Here is a 16,929-nt window from a genome sequence, read left to right on the forward strand (position 1 = left end):
AACAGCCTCAGAGACCTCTGGGACAACATTAAACACACCAACATTCGAATTATAGGGGATCCAGAAGAAGAAGAGGAAAATAAGGAAACTGAGAAAATATTTGAAGAGATTATAGTTGAAAATTTCCCTAATATGGGAAAGGAAATAGTCAGTCAAGTCCAGGAAGTGCAGAGAGTCCCATACAGGATAAATCGAAGGAGAAACATGCCAAAACACATATTAATCAAACTACAAAAAAATTAAATACAAAGAAAAAATATTAAAAGCAGCAAGAGAAAAACAACAAATGACATGGAAGGGAATCCCCATAAGGTTAACAACTGATCTTTCATCAGAAACTCTGCAAGCCAGAAGGGAGTGGCAGGACATATTTAAAGTGATGAAAGGGAAAACCTACAACCAGGATTACTCTACCCAGCAAGGATCTCATTCAGATTTGACATAAAAATTAAAACCTTTACAAACAAGCAAAAGCTAAGAGAATCCAGTACCATCAAACCAGCTTTACAACAAATGCTAAAGGAACTTCTCTAGGCAGGAAACACAAGAGAAGGAAAAGACCTACGATAACAAACCCAAAATAATTAAGAAAATGGTAATGGGAACATACATATCGATTATCACCTTAAATGTAAGTGGATTAAATGCTCCAACCAAAAGATGAAGGAACAAGATAAAACCCCAGAAAAATAACTAAATGAAATGGAGATAGGCAATCTTCCAGAAAAAGAATTCAGAATAATGATAGTGAAGATGATCCAGGACCTCAGAAAAAGAATGGAGGCAAAGATCGAGAAGATGTAAGAAATGTTTAACAAAGATCTAGAAGAATTAATGAACAAACAAACAGAGATGAACAATACAATCACTGAAATGAAAACTACACTAGAAGGAATCAATAGCAGAATAACTGAGGCAGAAGAACAGATAAGTGACCTGGAAGACAGAATGGTGGAAGTCACTGCTGTGGAACAGAATAAAGAAGAAAGAATGAAAAGAAATGAAGACAGCCTAAGCAACCTCTGGGACAACATTAAACACAACAACATTCGCATTATAGGGGGCCCAGAAGGAGAAGAGAGAGAGAAAGGACCTGAGAAAATATTTGAAAAGATTAGAGTCGAAAACTTCCCTAACATGGGAAAGGAAATAGCCAACCAAGTCAAGGAAGCGCAGAGAGTCCCATACAGGATAAACCCACGGAGAAACATGCTGAGACACATAGTAATCAAATTGGCAAAAATTAAAGACAAAGAAAAATTATTGAAAGCAGCAAGGGAAAAACGACAAGTAACAGACAAGGGAACTCCCATAAGGTTAACAGCTGATCTCTCAGCAGAAACTCTCCAAGCCAGAAGGGAGTGGCACAATAAATTTAACGTGATGAAAGGGAAGAACCTACAACCAAGATTACTCTACACAGCAAGGATCTCATTCAGATTCGACAGAGAAATCAAAAGCTTTACAGACAAGCAAAAGCTAAGAGAATTCAGCACCACCAAACCAGCTGTACAACAAATGCTCAAGGAACTTCTCTAAGTGGGAAACACAAGAGAAGAAAAGAACCTACAAAAACAAACCCAAAACAATTAAGAAAATGGTAATAGGAACATACATATCAACAATTACCTTAAACGTGAATGGATTAACCTGTGTTAACCTGTGCAACCAAAACACAGCTTTGCTGAATGGATACAAGAGCAAGACCCATATATATGCTGTCTACAAGAGACCCACTTCAGACCTAGGGACACATACAGACTGAAAGTGAGGGGATGGAAAAACATAATCCATGCAAATGGAAATCAAAGAAAGTTGGAGTAGCAATACTCATATCAGATAAAATAGACTTTAAAATGAAGAATGTTAAAAAAGACAAGGAAGGACACTAAGCAATGATCAAGGGATCAATCCAAGAAGAAGATATAACAATTATAAATATATATGCACCCAACATAGGAGCACCTCAATACATAAGGCAACTGCTAACAGCGATAAAAGAGAAAATCGACAGTGACACAATACTAGTGGGGGAGGTTAACACCTCACTTACACCAATGGAAATATCATCCAAACAGAAAATTAATAAGGACACACAAGCTTTATCTGACACAAAATACAAGATAGACTTAATCGATATTTATGGGACATTCCATCCCAAAATAGCAGATTACACTTTCTTCTCAAGGGGTCAGGAAACATTCTCCAGGATAGATGACATGTTGCATCACAAATCAAGCCTCAGTAATTTTAACATAACTGAAATCATATCAAGCATCTTTTCTGACCACAAGGCTATGAGAATAGAAATCAATTACAGGAAAAAAACGTAAAAAACACAAACATAAGGAGACTTAACAATACGTCACTAAATAACCAAGAGATCATTGAAGAACTCAAAGAGGAAATCAAAAAACACCTAGAGACAAATGACAATGAACCACGATGATCCAAAACTTATGCGATGCAACAAAAGCAGTTCTAAGAGGGAAGCTTATAACTATACAAGCCTACCACAAGAAACAAGAAAAATCTCAAATAAACAATCTAACGTTACACCTAAAGGAACTAGAGAAAAAAGAACAAACAAAACCCAAAGTTAGCAGAAGTAAAGAAATCATCAAGATCAGAGCAGAAACAAATGAAATAGAAAGAAAGAAAACAATAGCAAAGATCAATAAAATCAAAAGCTGGTTCTTTGAGAAGATAAACAAAATTTATAAACCATTAGTCAGACTTATCAAAAAAAAGAGGGAGAGGACTCAAATCAGTAAAATTAGAAATGAAAAAGGAGAAGTTACAACAGACACCACAGAAATACGAAGCATGCTAAGAGACTACTACAAGCAAATCTATGCCAATAAAATGGACAACCTGGAAGAAATGGACAAAATCTTAGAAAGTTATAACCTTCCAAGACTGACCAGGAAGAAACAGAAAATATGAACAGACCAATCACAAGCACTGAAATTGAAACTGTGATTAAAAATTTTCCAACAAACAAAAGTCCAGGACCAGATGGCATCACAGGTGAATTCTATCTAACATTTAGAGAAGGGCTAACACCCATCCTTCTCAAATTCTTCCAAAAAATTGCAGAGGAAGGAACACTCCCAAACTCATTCTATGAGGCCACCATCAGCTTGATACCAAAACCAGACAAAGATACTACAAAAAAGAAAATTACAGACCAATATCACTGATGAATATAGATGCAAAAATCCTCAACAAAATACTAGCAAACAGAATCCAACAACACATTAAAAGGATCATACACCACGATCAAGTGGAATTTATCCCAGAGATGCAAGGATTCTTCAATATATGCAAATCAATCAATGTGATACCCCATGTTAACAAACTGATAAAGAAAAACCACATGATCATTGCAATAGATGCAGAAAAAGCTTTTGACAAAATTCAACACCCATTTATGATAAAAACTCTCCAGGAAGTGTGCATAGAGGGAACCTACTGCAACATAATAAAGGCCATATACGACAAACCCAAAGCAAACATCATTCTCAATGGTGAAAAACTGAAAGCATTTCCTCTAAGATCAGGAACGAGACAAGGATGTCCACTCTCACCACTATTATTCAACATAGTTTTGGAAGTCCTAGCCACGGCAATCAGAGAAGAAAAAGAAATAAAAGTAATACAAATTGGAAAAGAAGTAGAATGGTCACTGTTTGCAGATGACATGATACTATACATAGAGAATCCTAAAGATGCCACCAGAAAACTGCTAGAGCTAATCAATGAGTGTGGTAAAGTTGCAGGATACAAAATTAATCCACAAAAATCTCTTGCATTCCTCTACACTAATGATGAAAAATCTGAAAGAGAACTTAGGGAAACTCTCCCATTTACCATTGCAACAAAAAGAATAAAATACCTAGGAATAAAACTACCTAGAGAGACAAAAGACCTGTATGCAGAAAACTATAAGACACTGATGAAAGATATTAAAGATGATACCAACAGATGGAGAGATATTCCATTTTCTTAGGTTGGAAGAATTAATATTGTGAAAATGACTATATTACCCAAAACAATCTGCAGATTCAATGCAATCCCTATCAAATTACCAATGGCATTTTTTACAGAACTAGAACAAAAAATATTAAAATTTGTATGGAGACAGAAAAGACCCTGAATAGCCAATGCAGTCTTCAGGGAAAAAAATGGAGCTGGAGGAATCAGACTTCCTGACTTCAGACTATACTACAAAGCTACAGTAATGAAGACAATATAGTACTGCTACAAAAACAGAAATATTGATCAATGGAACAGGATAGAAAGCCCAGAGATAAACCCACGCACCTATGGTCAACTAATCTATGACAAAGGAGGCAAGGATATACAATACAGTGGAGAAAAGACAGTCTCTTCAATAAGTGGTGCTGGGAAAACTGGACAGTTACATGTAAAAGAATGAAATTAGAACACTCCTTAACACCATACACAAAAATAAACTCAGAGACCTAAATGTAAGAGCAGCCACTATAAAACACTTAGAGGAAAACAGAGGCAGAACATTCTATGACATAAATCACAGCAAGATCCTTTTTGACCCACCTCCTAAAGAAATGGAAATAAAAACAAAAATAAACAAATGGGACCTAATGAACTTTAAAAGCTTTTGCACAACAAAGGAAAACATAAACAAGATGAAAAGACAACCCTCAGAATGGGAGAAAATATTTGCAAATGAATCATCGGACAAAGGATTAATCTCCAAAATATATAAACTGCTCATGCAGCTCCATATTAAAGAAACAAACAACCCAATCCAAAAATGGGCAGAAGACCTAAATAGACATTTCTCTAAAGAAGACACACACATGGCCAAGAAGCACGTGAAAAGCTGCTCAACATCACTAATAATTAGAGAAATGCAGATCAAAATTACAATGAGGTATCACCTCACACCAGTTAGAATTGGCATCATCAGAAAATCTACAAACAACAAATGCTGGAGAGGGGGTGTAAAAAAGGGACCCCTCTTGCACAGTTGGTGGGAATGTAAATTGATACAGCCACTATGGAGAACATTATGGAGGTTCCTTAAAGAACTAAAAATAGAATTACCATATAACCCAGCAATCTCACTACTGGGCATATACCCAGAGAAAACCATAATTCAAAAGCATACAAGCACCCCAATGTTCATTGCAGCATTATTTACAAAAGCCACGTCATGGAAGCAACCTAAATGCTCATTGACAGACAAATGGATAAAGAAGATGTGGTACATATATACAAAGGAATATTACACAGACATAAAAAGGAATGAAATTGGGTCATTTGTAGAGATGTGGATGCATCTAGAGACTGTCATACATTGTGAAGTAAGTCAGAAAGAGAAAAACAAATATCATATATTAATGCATATGTGTGGAACCTAGAAAATGGTACAGATAAACCAGTTTGCAGAAAAGAAATTGAGACACAGAAGTAGAGAAAAAACATACGGACACCAAGCGGGGAAAGCGGTGGGGGGTGGGGGTTGTGATGTGATAGAAAAAAAAAAGAAAAACACAAAAGAAATGAAGGAAACAATAACAAAGATCAATAAAAGTGAAATCTGGTTCTTTGAGAAGATAAACAAAACTGATAAACCATTAGCCAGACTCATCAAGAAAAAAAGGGAGAAGACTCAAATCAATAGAATTAGAAATGAAAAAGGAGAAGTAACAACTGACAATGCAGAAATAAAAAGGATCACGTAAGATTACTACAAGAAACTATACGCCAATAAAATAGACAACCTGGAAGAAATTAGCAAATTCTGAGAAAAACACAACCTTCTGAGACTGAACAAGGCAGAAAGAGAAAACATAAACAGACCAGTCACAAGCATTGAAAGTGAGACTGTGATTAAAAATCTTCCAACAAACAAAAGCCCAGGACCAGATGGCTTCTCAGGCGAATCCTATCAAACATTTAGAGAAGAGCTAACACCTATCATTCTAAAACTCTTCCAAAATATAGCAGAGGAGGGAACAATCTCAAACTCATTCTATGAGACCACCATCACCCTGATACCAAAACCAGACAAAGATGTCACAAAGAAAGAAAACTATAGGCCAATATCACTGATGAACATAGATGTAAAAATCCTCAACAAAATACTAGCAAACAGAATCCAGCAGCACACTAAAAGGATCATACACCATGATCAAGTGGGGTTTATCCCAGGAATGCAAGGATTCTTCGATATATGCAAATCAATCAATGTGATAAGCCATATTAACAAATTGAAGGAGAAAAACCATAGGATCATCTCAATAGATGCAGAAAAATCTTTCAACAAAATTCAACACCCATTTATTATAAAATCTTCCAGAAAGTAGACATAGAGGGAACTTACCTCAACATAATAAAGGCCATATATGACAAATCCACAGCCAGCATCATTCTCAATGGTGAAAAGCTGAAACCATTTCCACTAAGATCAGGAACAAGACAAGGTTGTCCACTCTCACCACTATTATTCAACACAGTTTTGGAGGTTTTAGCCATAACAATCAGAGAAGGAAAAGAAATAAAAGGAATCCAAATCAGAAAACAAGAAGTAAAGCTGTAACTCTTTGCAGACGACATGATACTATACATAGAAAATCCTAAAGATGATACCAGAAAACTACTAGAGCTAATTAATGAACCTGGTGAAGTAGCAGGATACAAAATTAATGCACAGAAATCTCTTGCATTCCTCTACACTAATGATGAAAAATCTGAAAGAGAAATTAAGAAAACACTCCCATTTACCATTGCAACAAAAAGAATAAAATACCTAGTAATAAAGCTATCTAAGGATACAGAAGACCTGTATGCAGAAAACTATAAGACACTGATGAAGGAAATTAAAGGTGATACAAACAAATGGAGAGATATACCATGTTCTTGGATTGGTAGAATCAACACTGTGAAAATGACTCTACTACCCAAAGCAATCTACAGATTCAGTGCAATTCCTATCAAACTACCATTGGCATTTTTCACAGAACTAGAACAAAAAATTTCACAATTTTTATGGAAACACAATAGACCCTGAATAAACAAAGCAATCTTGAGAAAGAAAAACGGAGCTGGAGGAATCAGGCTCCCAGACTTCAGACTATACTACAAAGCTACAGTATTCAAGACAGTATGGTACTGGCACAGAAACAGAAATATAGATCAATGGAACAGGATAGAAAGCCCAGAGATAAACCCACGCACATACGGTCACCTTATTTTTGATAAAGGAGGTAAGAATATACAATGGAGAAAAGACAACCTCTTCAATAAGTGGTGTTGGGAAAACTGGACAGCTACATATAAAAGAATGAAATTAGAACACTCCCTAACACCATACAAAAAATAAACTCAAAATGGATTAAAGACCTAAATATAAGGCCAGACACTATAAAACTCTTAGAGGAAAACATAGGCAGAACACTCTACGACATAAATCACAGCAAGATCCTTTTTGACCTACCTCCTAGAGAAATGGAAAAAAAAACAAAAATAAACAAATGGGACCTAATGAAACTTAAAAGCTTTTGCACAGCAAAGGAAACCATAAACAAGACAAAAAGATGACTCTCAGAATGGGAGAAAATATTTGCAAATGAAACAACTGACAAAGGATTAATCTCCAAACTATACAAGCAGCTCATGCAGCTCTATATCAAAAAAACAAACAACCCAATCCAAAAATGAGCAGAAGACCTACATAGACTTTTCTCCAAAGAAGATATACAGATTGCCAACAAACACATGAAAGGATGCTCAACATCACTAATCATTAGAGAAATGCAAATCAAAACTACAATGAGATATCACCTCCCATCAGTCAGAAGGGCCATCATCAAAAAATCTATAAACAATAAATGCTGGAGAGGGTGTGGAGAAAAGGGAACCCTCTTACACTGTTGGTGGAATGTAAATTGATACAGCCACTATGGAGAACAGTATGGAGGTTCCTTAAAAAACCAAAAATAGAACTACCATAGGACCCAGCAATCCCACTACTGGGCATATTCCCTGAGAAAACCATAGTTCAAAAAGAGTCATGTAGTGCAATGTTCATTGAAGCACTATTTACAATAGCCAGGACATGGAAGCAACCTAAGTGTCCATCAACAGATGAATGGATAAAGAAGATGTTGTACATATATTCAATGGAATATCACTCAGCCATAAAAAAAATGAATTTGAGTTATTTGCAGTGAGGTGGATGGACCTAGAGACTGTCATACAGAGTGAAGTAACTCTGAAAGAGAGAAACAAATACTGTATGCTAATATATATATATGGAAACTAAAAAAAAAAAAAAAAAAGATTCTGAAGAACCTAGGGGCAGGACAGGAATAAAGATGCAGACATAGAGAATGGACTTGAGGACACGGGGAGTGGGAAGTATAAGCCTGGACGAAGTGGGAGAGTAGCATTGACATATATACACTACCAGGTGTAAAATAGATAGCTAGTGGGAAGCAGCTGCATAGCACAGGGAGATCAGCTCAGTGCTTTGTGTCCCCCTCAAATGGTGGGATAGGGAGGGTGGGAGGCAGACGCAAGAGAGAGGAGATATGGGGATATATGTACATGTATAGCTGATTCGCTTTGTTATAAAGCAGAAACTAACACACTGTTGTAAAGCAATTATACTTCAATAAAAATGTTAAAAAAAAATCCAAAACCTTTCATGATAAAACTTCTCAGTAGACTAAGAATAGAGGAACACTTCTCAACTTGATAAAGAACATCTACAAAAAGCCTATAGCTAACATAGTTAATGATGAAAGACTGAAGCTTTCCTCAAAGATCAGGAATAAGGCATGGATGTCCACGGTCACCACTGTTCAACATAGAATTAGAAGTTCTAGCTAGCACAATAAGGAAAGAAAAAGAAATAAAAGGCATACACATTGTAAATGGGGAAAAAACTGCTTCCATTTGCAGAGGACATTAGTGTTTTAGTAGAAGATCACAAGCAACCTACAGAAATGAAATAAAACAAACAAAAAAAACCTTTTAGAACTGGTTTAGTGGGTTCAGTATGACAGCAGGACAATGATCAACACACAGGACCAATCACATTACTACATACTAAGAACAGACATGTGGTAATCAAAATTTAAAAGTCAATGCCATTTAAAATTGCTCCAAAGAAAATGATATAAGTATAATAAATATGTACATAAAGTGTATGCTGAAAATTACAAAATTTTGATGAAAGAAATCAAAGAAGACCTAAGTAAATGGAAAGGAGTACTGTGTTCATGAATTGGGAGACTAAACATTTTAATGATGCCAAATTCTATAGAGAATGCAAATCTTACCAAAATCCTAGCAAAGTTTTGTGGACATAAAGAAATTTATTCTAAAACTTATATGGAAATATACAGGACCTAGAATACCTAAAACAATTTTGAAAAGCAAAAAGGGAGTGGAAGGAATCACTCTACCCAACACTGACTTCCTATATATCTCTAGTAATTAAGACAGCACAGTATTGGCAGAAAAATAGACACAATGGAACAAAATGAAAACCCAGAAACAGACCCACACAAGCACACAGTCCCAAAGACTAAGTGATGAATTCTTAGGCTTAATGCCCAATAATTCATAAAAGAAAAATTGAAAAGTTGTACCTCATCAAAATTAAAAACCTTAACTCTGTGAAAGACTCTGTGAAAAGGATGAAAAAACAGGCTACAAACAAACACATGAAAGAATGTTCAACATCATTAATCATTAGAGAAATGCAAATCAAAACTACCGTGAGATATCATCTCACACTGGTCGGAATGGCCATCATCAAAAAAACTACAAACAATAAATGCTGGAGAGGGTGTGGAGAAAAGGGAACCCTCTTGCACTGTTGGTGGGAATGTAAATTGATACAGTCACTCTGGAGAACAGTATGGAGGATCCTTAAAAAACTAAAAATAGAACTACCATAGGACCCAGCAATCCCACTACTGGGCATATACCCTGAGAAAACCATAATTCAAAAATAGTCATGTACCAAAATGTTCATTGCAGCTCTATTTACAATAGCCAGGACATGGAAGCAACCTAAGTGTCCATCAACAGATGAATGGATAAAGAAGATGTGGCACATATACACAATGGAATATTACTCAGCCATATAAAGAAACGAAACTGAGTTATTTGTAGTGAGGTGGATGGACCTAGAGACTGTCATACAGAGTGAAGTAAGTCAGAAAGAAAAAAACAAATACCGTATGCTAACACATATATATGGAATCTAAGAAAAAAGAAAAAAAAAAGGTCATGAAGAGCCTAGGGGCAAGACGGGAATAAAGACACAGACCTACTAGAGAATGGACTTGAGGATATGGGGAGGGGGAAGGGTAAGCTGTGACAAAGTGAGAGAGTGGCATGGACATATATACACTACCAAATGTAAAATAGATAGCTAGTGGGAAGCAGCCGCATAGCACAGGGAGATCAGCTCTGTGGTTTGTGACCACCTAGAGGGGTAGGATAAGGAGGGTGGGAGGGAGGGAAACGCAAGAGGGAAGAGATATGGAACATATGTATATGTATAACTGATTCACTTTGTTATAAAGCAGAAACTAACACACCATTGTAAAGCAATTATACTCCAATAAAGATGTTAAAAAAAAAAAAGAAAGAAAAGAAAAAACAGGCTACAGACTGGAGGAAAACACCTGTAAGCCACATATCCAACAATGGACGAGTATCTGGAATATGCAAAAAAAAAAAAAAAAAAAAAAAAAACCTCTCGAAACTCAGCAGTAAAAAGCCAAATAATCCAATTAGAAAATGGGCAATATATGTGAACAGGTATATCACTGAAGAGGATACAAATGGCAAATAAGCACATAAAAAGATGTTCAACATCATTGGCTATTACAGAAATCCAAATGAAAACCACAATGAGATATTACTACACACCTATCAGAATGGCTAAAATAAATGGCAACACCAAATGCTGGTGTGGATGTTATGGATCAGTCTTACATTGCTGATGGGAACATAAGATGATTCAACCTCTCTGGAAAACAGGCAGTTTCTTAAAAAACTAAACGTGTAACTACTATGTGACCTACCTAGGCATTTATCCCAGAAAAATAAAAATGAAGACTTAAGTTCACACACACACACACACACACACAAACCTGTATGTAAATGTTTATAGCGTCTTTATTCCTAAGGGTCAAAAATGAAACAACCCAAGTATACTTCAACACGTGAATGGCTAAACAAATTTCATTCTATGGAATATTGTCTCAGCAATAAAGTGGAACAAAGTATCCAAGCATAACAACTTGGATGAATTTCAAGAGAATTATGTTGAGTGATGGGTCAGCCTCAAAAGGTGACATGCTATGTGATTCTATTTATATAGCATTTTCGAAATAACAAAATTATAGAAATGGAGAATGGATTAGTGGTTGCCAGAGGTTACGGAAAGGGGAGGGAGGGAGTTGTCTATATAAGGATAACACAAGGATCCTCGTAATGGAACTGTTCTGAATCTTGACCACGGTAATGGTCACACATATCTACACACATGATAAAACTGCATAGCATTAAACACACAGAGAAATGAAATCTGAATAAGGTGAATGGATTATATCAATGTTGATTTCTTGATTGTGATATTGTACTACAGTCATGCAAGATGTTACCATTGGGGCAAACTGGAAAAAAATGGTATATAGAATCTTTCTTTACTATTTCTTATAGCTGCATATCAATCTACACACCTCAAATTAATAAGTTTTTAAAAATTACAGGGAAGTTTTATTTTCCCATCTAAATAGGCAAAAATTCAAAAGTTTGATAAAATACTCAATTGTAGAGGTGGTGGAGAAATAGACATTTGTTTACATTACAAAATTGTACAAAGTCTATGAGGAGAAATTTGGCAATATTTATCAATATTTTAAAGTATCTTCTCTGTGATCCAGCCATCCTACCTCTGGGAATTTATCCTACAGACCTAACTGCATGCATGTAAAATAACATGTACAGAAAATTAGGCATCAGGACATTGTGTGTAACAGCACAAGAGTGGAAACTCACAAAAGTCTATCAGTAGGAACCATTAAATAAACTATGATAAACTATGATATATGCATTGGAAAACTATATAGCTGTAAACATACATACACAAAATGAGGAAACAGTACATGAATATCAAAGATCTCCAGTACATATTTATCTCAGTCTGAGCTGCTATGACAGAATATCATAGACTGGTTGCTTAAACAACAGAAATCTATTTCTCACAGTTCTGGAACTTGGAGATCAACGTACCAGCATGGTCAGGTTCTGATAAGAGCGCTCGTCCTGGTTTGTAAATGGCAGTCATCTTGCTGGGTCCTCACATGGTGGAAACAAAGAGAAAGGAAACTAGCTCTGTGTTTCTTCTTATACTGGCACTAATCCCATGATGTGGGCTCCACTCCCATGACTTAATTAACTTCCAAAGACCTTATCTCCAAATACCATCACACTGGGGATTAGGGTTCAACATATAAATTTGGGGAGGATACAAACATTCAATCCATGGCAATATTGTTAAGTGAACAAAATAAAAGCAAGGCTCAAACTAACATAGGCAGTCTGCTGTCTTCTGTGTTGATAAAGGAGACAAAATATTAATAAAAATATGTGTAATCACTTGTATTTACATATGTAAACACAAAAAGAAGAATCAGAAACTAACGTCACTTCCTGTCAGAGGGCAGAGAGGAATGAGATGGAGTGGAAGTGAAAGTTCTGGATGTATACCTTTTTACAACATTTTATTTTTGAAACATGAGAATACTTTACCTACTTATAAAAACTAATTGAAAAGAAAAGTATTGCTTCTGGATTGCCTTATACTTACCCCTCTGAGCAGCTGAATTCTATAGTTGAACCAAAAAGAAAATCTGTCTTAACTTCCACTTTCCCATTGGGTAAGTCTTCTAGGTTTCTGCATCGTTTCTCTAGGAGGAAAATGAAAATAATGATTAATGATTACAATTACTGACAAAACTAGGGGGGAAAAAACCTGATTGGCTTTAACTTCTGCTTCCACATAAAGCCAGAAAATTTTTTCAATGCTTATTTTTGATCCTGACTTACTGAATTTTTTATTTTGAGGAAAAGTAAGTGTAAACATTCATACCATTTTTTGAGTACATTTTAAAAAGAAGGAAAAAAATGTGCTCAGATTTGCTTGCTCGATTAGATCAGTGTGATAATAAAGGATGTGTTATATGGACCAGTTATCCACACAAATGTATGTTCTCAAAAATATATGCCCTTTGTCACAGGGAAACAGAAGGGAAAAAGGGAAATAGATTCTATATCTTTACTGTTAGAAAAATATCTCAGTGTATATTCCAAACTGACTTTCTCCATATACTGTAGGTAATGTTAATTTTGAAGACTACGTTGATCAAAGACTTTCATTTGAATTAAAGAATTTATTAAGTTCCTAAGATAACTTTCCCAAATAAAACAAAAGTACAGGTGAGAAAACAAATGTTGATACTTACTAGCACAAAAAGCACTATAGTCCCATGAGCCTCTATCATTACAAGTAACTGAACTTGAACTGATTTTACTATAGCCAAGATGGCAGGTGTATCTCAGCGTAGTTCCAGTTTTGAAGTCTGTGTCATACAACTTCTTTATCGGAGAAGCAAACGGTAAATAAGGTGGAGGACCACAATTGCCTGGATACCAAAATGACGAGGAGAATCAAGTTATAGCTTGGGACACAGCATCTCAGTTATTCAGTGGTAGGACATTTAGAACAAAGATCATGCTTTTCTCCTTCATCATGACTCCTATTATCCCACTGTTCAATGAACACAGTGAACAATCCATAATCCATGTTTGTTACTTGATGGCGATGACAATAATAATGGAAAAAGGCAGAAAAATTCATCCATCCTCTCCTGTATATGTGATAATTTGTCAGAAAATGGATGAACAGACCTGAATTTCATCATGCTATTAGATTCCCCAATCTACCTACTCAGAACATTGGCATCTATACCATGCCATATAATCCTATCTTCTTGCCTGAGCAAAAATATATCTTTTATTAATAATAGCATTATATAAGATTAGTTGCCTCAGGAGTCAGGAAGAAGGAGGTATTTCCTTTATGTCCTTTTGGACCTTTTGGATTTTGAATAGACTGCTTATTTGAAAATCAGATGTTTTTCAAAAAACATCACAAGGTAGAGATTCATTAAGTCTTTAAAACGTAAAGTCTTAATTCTACTTCCCTGGGAATAATTAAATAAAGGGGCAGGAGCCCCAGCACAATTACACCCATCCCACTACTTTCTGAAGAACCACACAGGCAATGAAAGCTCTTCATGGTCAGGTGGCAGATAATATGTGTTTATTCCAAGTCACGATTTGCTTTGAGGTTAGATTGTTTGAAGAGTTCCTGGAGAGAAAGTTCTAAAAGGGAGTATCAAAAGGGACCATAAATAAACCCTTTGTGGGGGGGGAGGGGGGTTATAGCAAATTTCTCTAAATTTCAGGTGGTCAAATACACTCTACAATGTTAAAGATGGGTATCTATTAGTCATCTCTTATGTAGGATGTGTTGATGAACGCAGTTGTATAGTGACAATCTGACCTTGTCTTCCCATTACTCACCAAGAACAGTTGCCAACAGAGCAGCGACCAAGGTCATTTGGAACAGAGTTGGATCAGAGACTCTCCACGGCCCAGAGGAGGGCCTGGCTCTCATTTTCCCTTTTGTATCAAGGGCCCCATGTGGAACTCTTGGAGGACACATCATCTGATGTTTCCTCAATATTTCTCTGTTGAAAGAACTCATCTTAATAAATAGTTATTGAACTCTCACTTGTCATAATCACTAGGAAAAAACATGGAACCATCCCTTCAAGGAGATTATAACTGAATGTACAAGAAGAGACATTAAGCACAAATATTTGCAATAAAAGATAGCATATATTATCTGCTTCAGGGGCATATTCAGGAGACCAGTTATTTCCAGGTAGAGAGAAGGGAGTGGGCTTTATGGAGGTGGCTGTATCTGAGGTAGCAGATGTTGCTATGAAATTTGGAACATTGGATGCAAGACATTTTATGCCAGAAGTGAAAACTGAGAAAGATACAGCAGTGAGGTATAGAAGGTAAAGGTTATTTCTGGGCAACAGTACTTAGTATTTCAATTTGTTTGGCAGGTAAGGAATGTGTGATAGGGAAAAAATAGTGAAAGATAGAAGGACTGATTAGAACTGAGATTTACTGAGTTTTCAGTGCCAAGATCAGGAGTTTGGACCTAGGAAATGGACAGCCACTGATTTTTTTTTTTTTGAGTGACATGTTTGCTGTGGTTTTGAGGGATCACTGTGACAGAGTTGGACAAGATAGACTGAAAGAGGCAGAGAGAAGAGACAGGAAGATTGATGTAGAAGATTATTGCAATTGGCCAGGTGAGCCGACAGAGATGATCTGAACAAGCAAATGGCAGAAGAACTAGGGAAGTGGAAGCAAATGAAAGAAAAGTGAGAAATGATGAGACAGAGAAAAGGAGTTATATCTATCGATCTGTTATTTACCTACTTATATGTCTATTTATATCTATGTAAGTTTCTTATGGCAACTATCAACAAGAACAATAATCCATTGGGTCAATTCAAAATTTTCAAAGCATCAATTTTGCCACCAAAAAGAAAGAAAGAGAGAGAGAGAGAGAGGAAGAAAGGAAAGGAGAAAGGGAGGGAGGAAGGAAGGAAGGAAGGAAGTGGGGGAGAGAGAGAAACATTGCTGGTGTGTTTCTTGGCTCTGGTCATTCCTTAACCAGAGACGGCTTTAATAGCTCTATTGGGTCATTTTTACCCCATAACTGGGAAAAACCTCACATACCCTTAGTTTACTTAAAAGATAGTCCTTATATCTAAAATGATATATGAAATTAACTTTCAGTAAAATACAGGGTTTCACTTTTTACTCTAAAACCTGACATAGATTGAGATGGTTTCATATTCACCCTTAATTATACTGTCAGCAGATGCCCACTTAAGTCAAGGCAATTTTCTCACTATTTTCCCCAAAGCTCTCACCGTGCTCCTTGGCAGGGGGAAGCTTATGGTACCCCTCATACTGTATGCAGAAGCTTAACTCTTTGACTGAGTGAAGACTCAAGTCAGACTCTTAACTTTCTAAAACTTGTGATCATTCCACTCCTCCAACCCAATCTCCTGCTACCTGTATACCTCACATAACCCTACGCCTCATCCTACATGCCCTATTCATGACTTCAGTTCTGCCAAAAATTCAATCAACATAATAGCAAATTTGTTTATAACAATTAATGTTGAATGTATATGGAATAAATCAGCCTGGTCTAAAAGTGTGAAGAAACAAAAATCTTCACACTGCCCCACTTCTCCAGCACAGGGTCACCATCTGTTTGCTTGGGATTGAGGGGGTCTTCCAGGATGTGAGGCTTTCAGTACTAAAACTGGGACAGTCGCAGGAAAAGTGGGACCACTGACCACCTTCATCCAGTTGCCCATTCCGTGCTCCTTAGAAGCCCTCTCTCTCTACCACCTACCTCTAAACCAGAGGGAGCTGTCTCAAAGACAAGTTGTACATGATGAAAACCGGACAACTCAAAGCTCACAGAAATTTTCAAAAGTATTAAAATCTTCCCAAGAAAAAAAATTGTAAGTTGTCAGTAACTCAGTAATTTGGTAGCTGTGGTAAATTGGTCATTTAGTGAAATTAACAAAAATCTTAAAATGCTAAAATATTGGCAAAAAAGTAAATGGCTTTAAAAAAATGTTTAATGACACTTTAAAGTGAAAATGTCCCCTAAAGATCTCTGTATTTGTACTTAAATTCATAAGAAAAATATATGCATTGAATTTATTAGGAAGAAAGCCT

At 36.2% G+C, this 16,929-nt stretch overlaps 2 protein-coding genes across 2 annotated transcripts in view; one reads left to right on the forward strand and one right to left on the reverse strand.

Annotated features, from left to right (window-relative positions):
- Nucleotides 1-16,929, reverse strand: part of C4BPA (complement component 4 binding protein alpha) — a 155,707-nt gene that overhangs the window by 69,923 nt on the left and 68,855 nt on the right. Inside the window, exons 15-17 of the mRNA XM_082436825.1 lie at nt 14,668-14,851; nt 13,545-13,724; nt 12,890-12,989 (exon numbers count right to left, since the gene is read on the reverse strand). Of these exons, the coding sequence (XP_082292951.1) occupies nt 12,890-12,989; nt 13,545-13,724; nt 14,668-14,851 (464 nt within the window). The remainder of the gene's footprint in view (nt 1-12,889; nt 12,990-13,544; nt 13,725-14,667; nt 14,852-16,929) is intronic.
- Nucleotides 1-16,929, forward strand: part of FCAMR (Fc alpha and mu receptor) — a 263,932-nt gene that overhangs the window by 25,559 nt on the left and 221,444 nt on the right. The gene's annotated exons all lie outside the window — the stretch shown is intronic.

Source organism: Balaenoptera physalus (genome assembly GCF_965194825.1).
Source record: "Balaenoptera physalus genome assembly, chromosome: 1".
Classification (NCBI taxonomy): domain Eukaryota; kingdom Metazoa; phylum Chordata; class Mammalia; order Artiodactyla; family Balaenopteridae; genus Balaenoptera; species Balaenoptera physalus.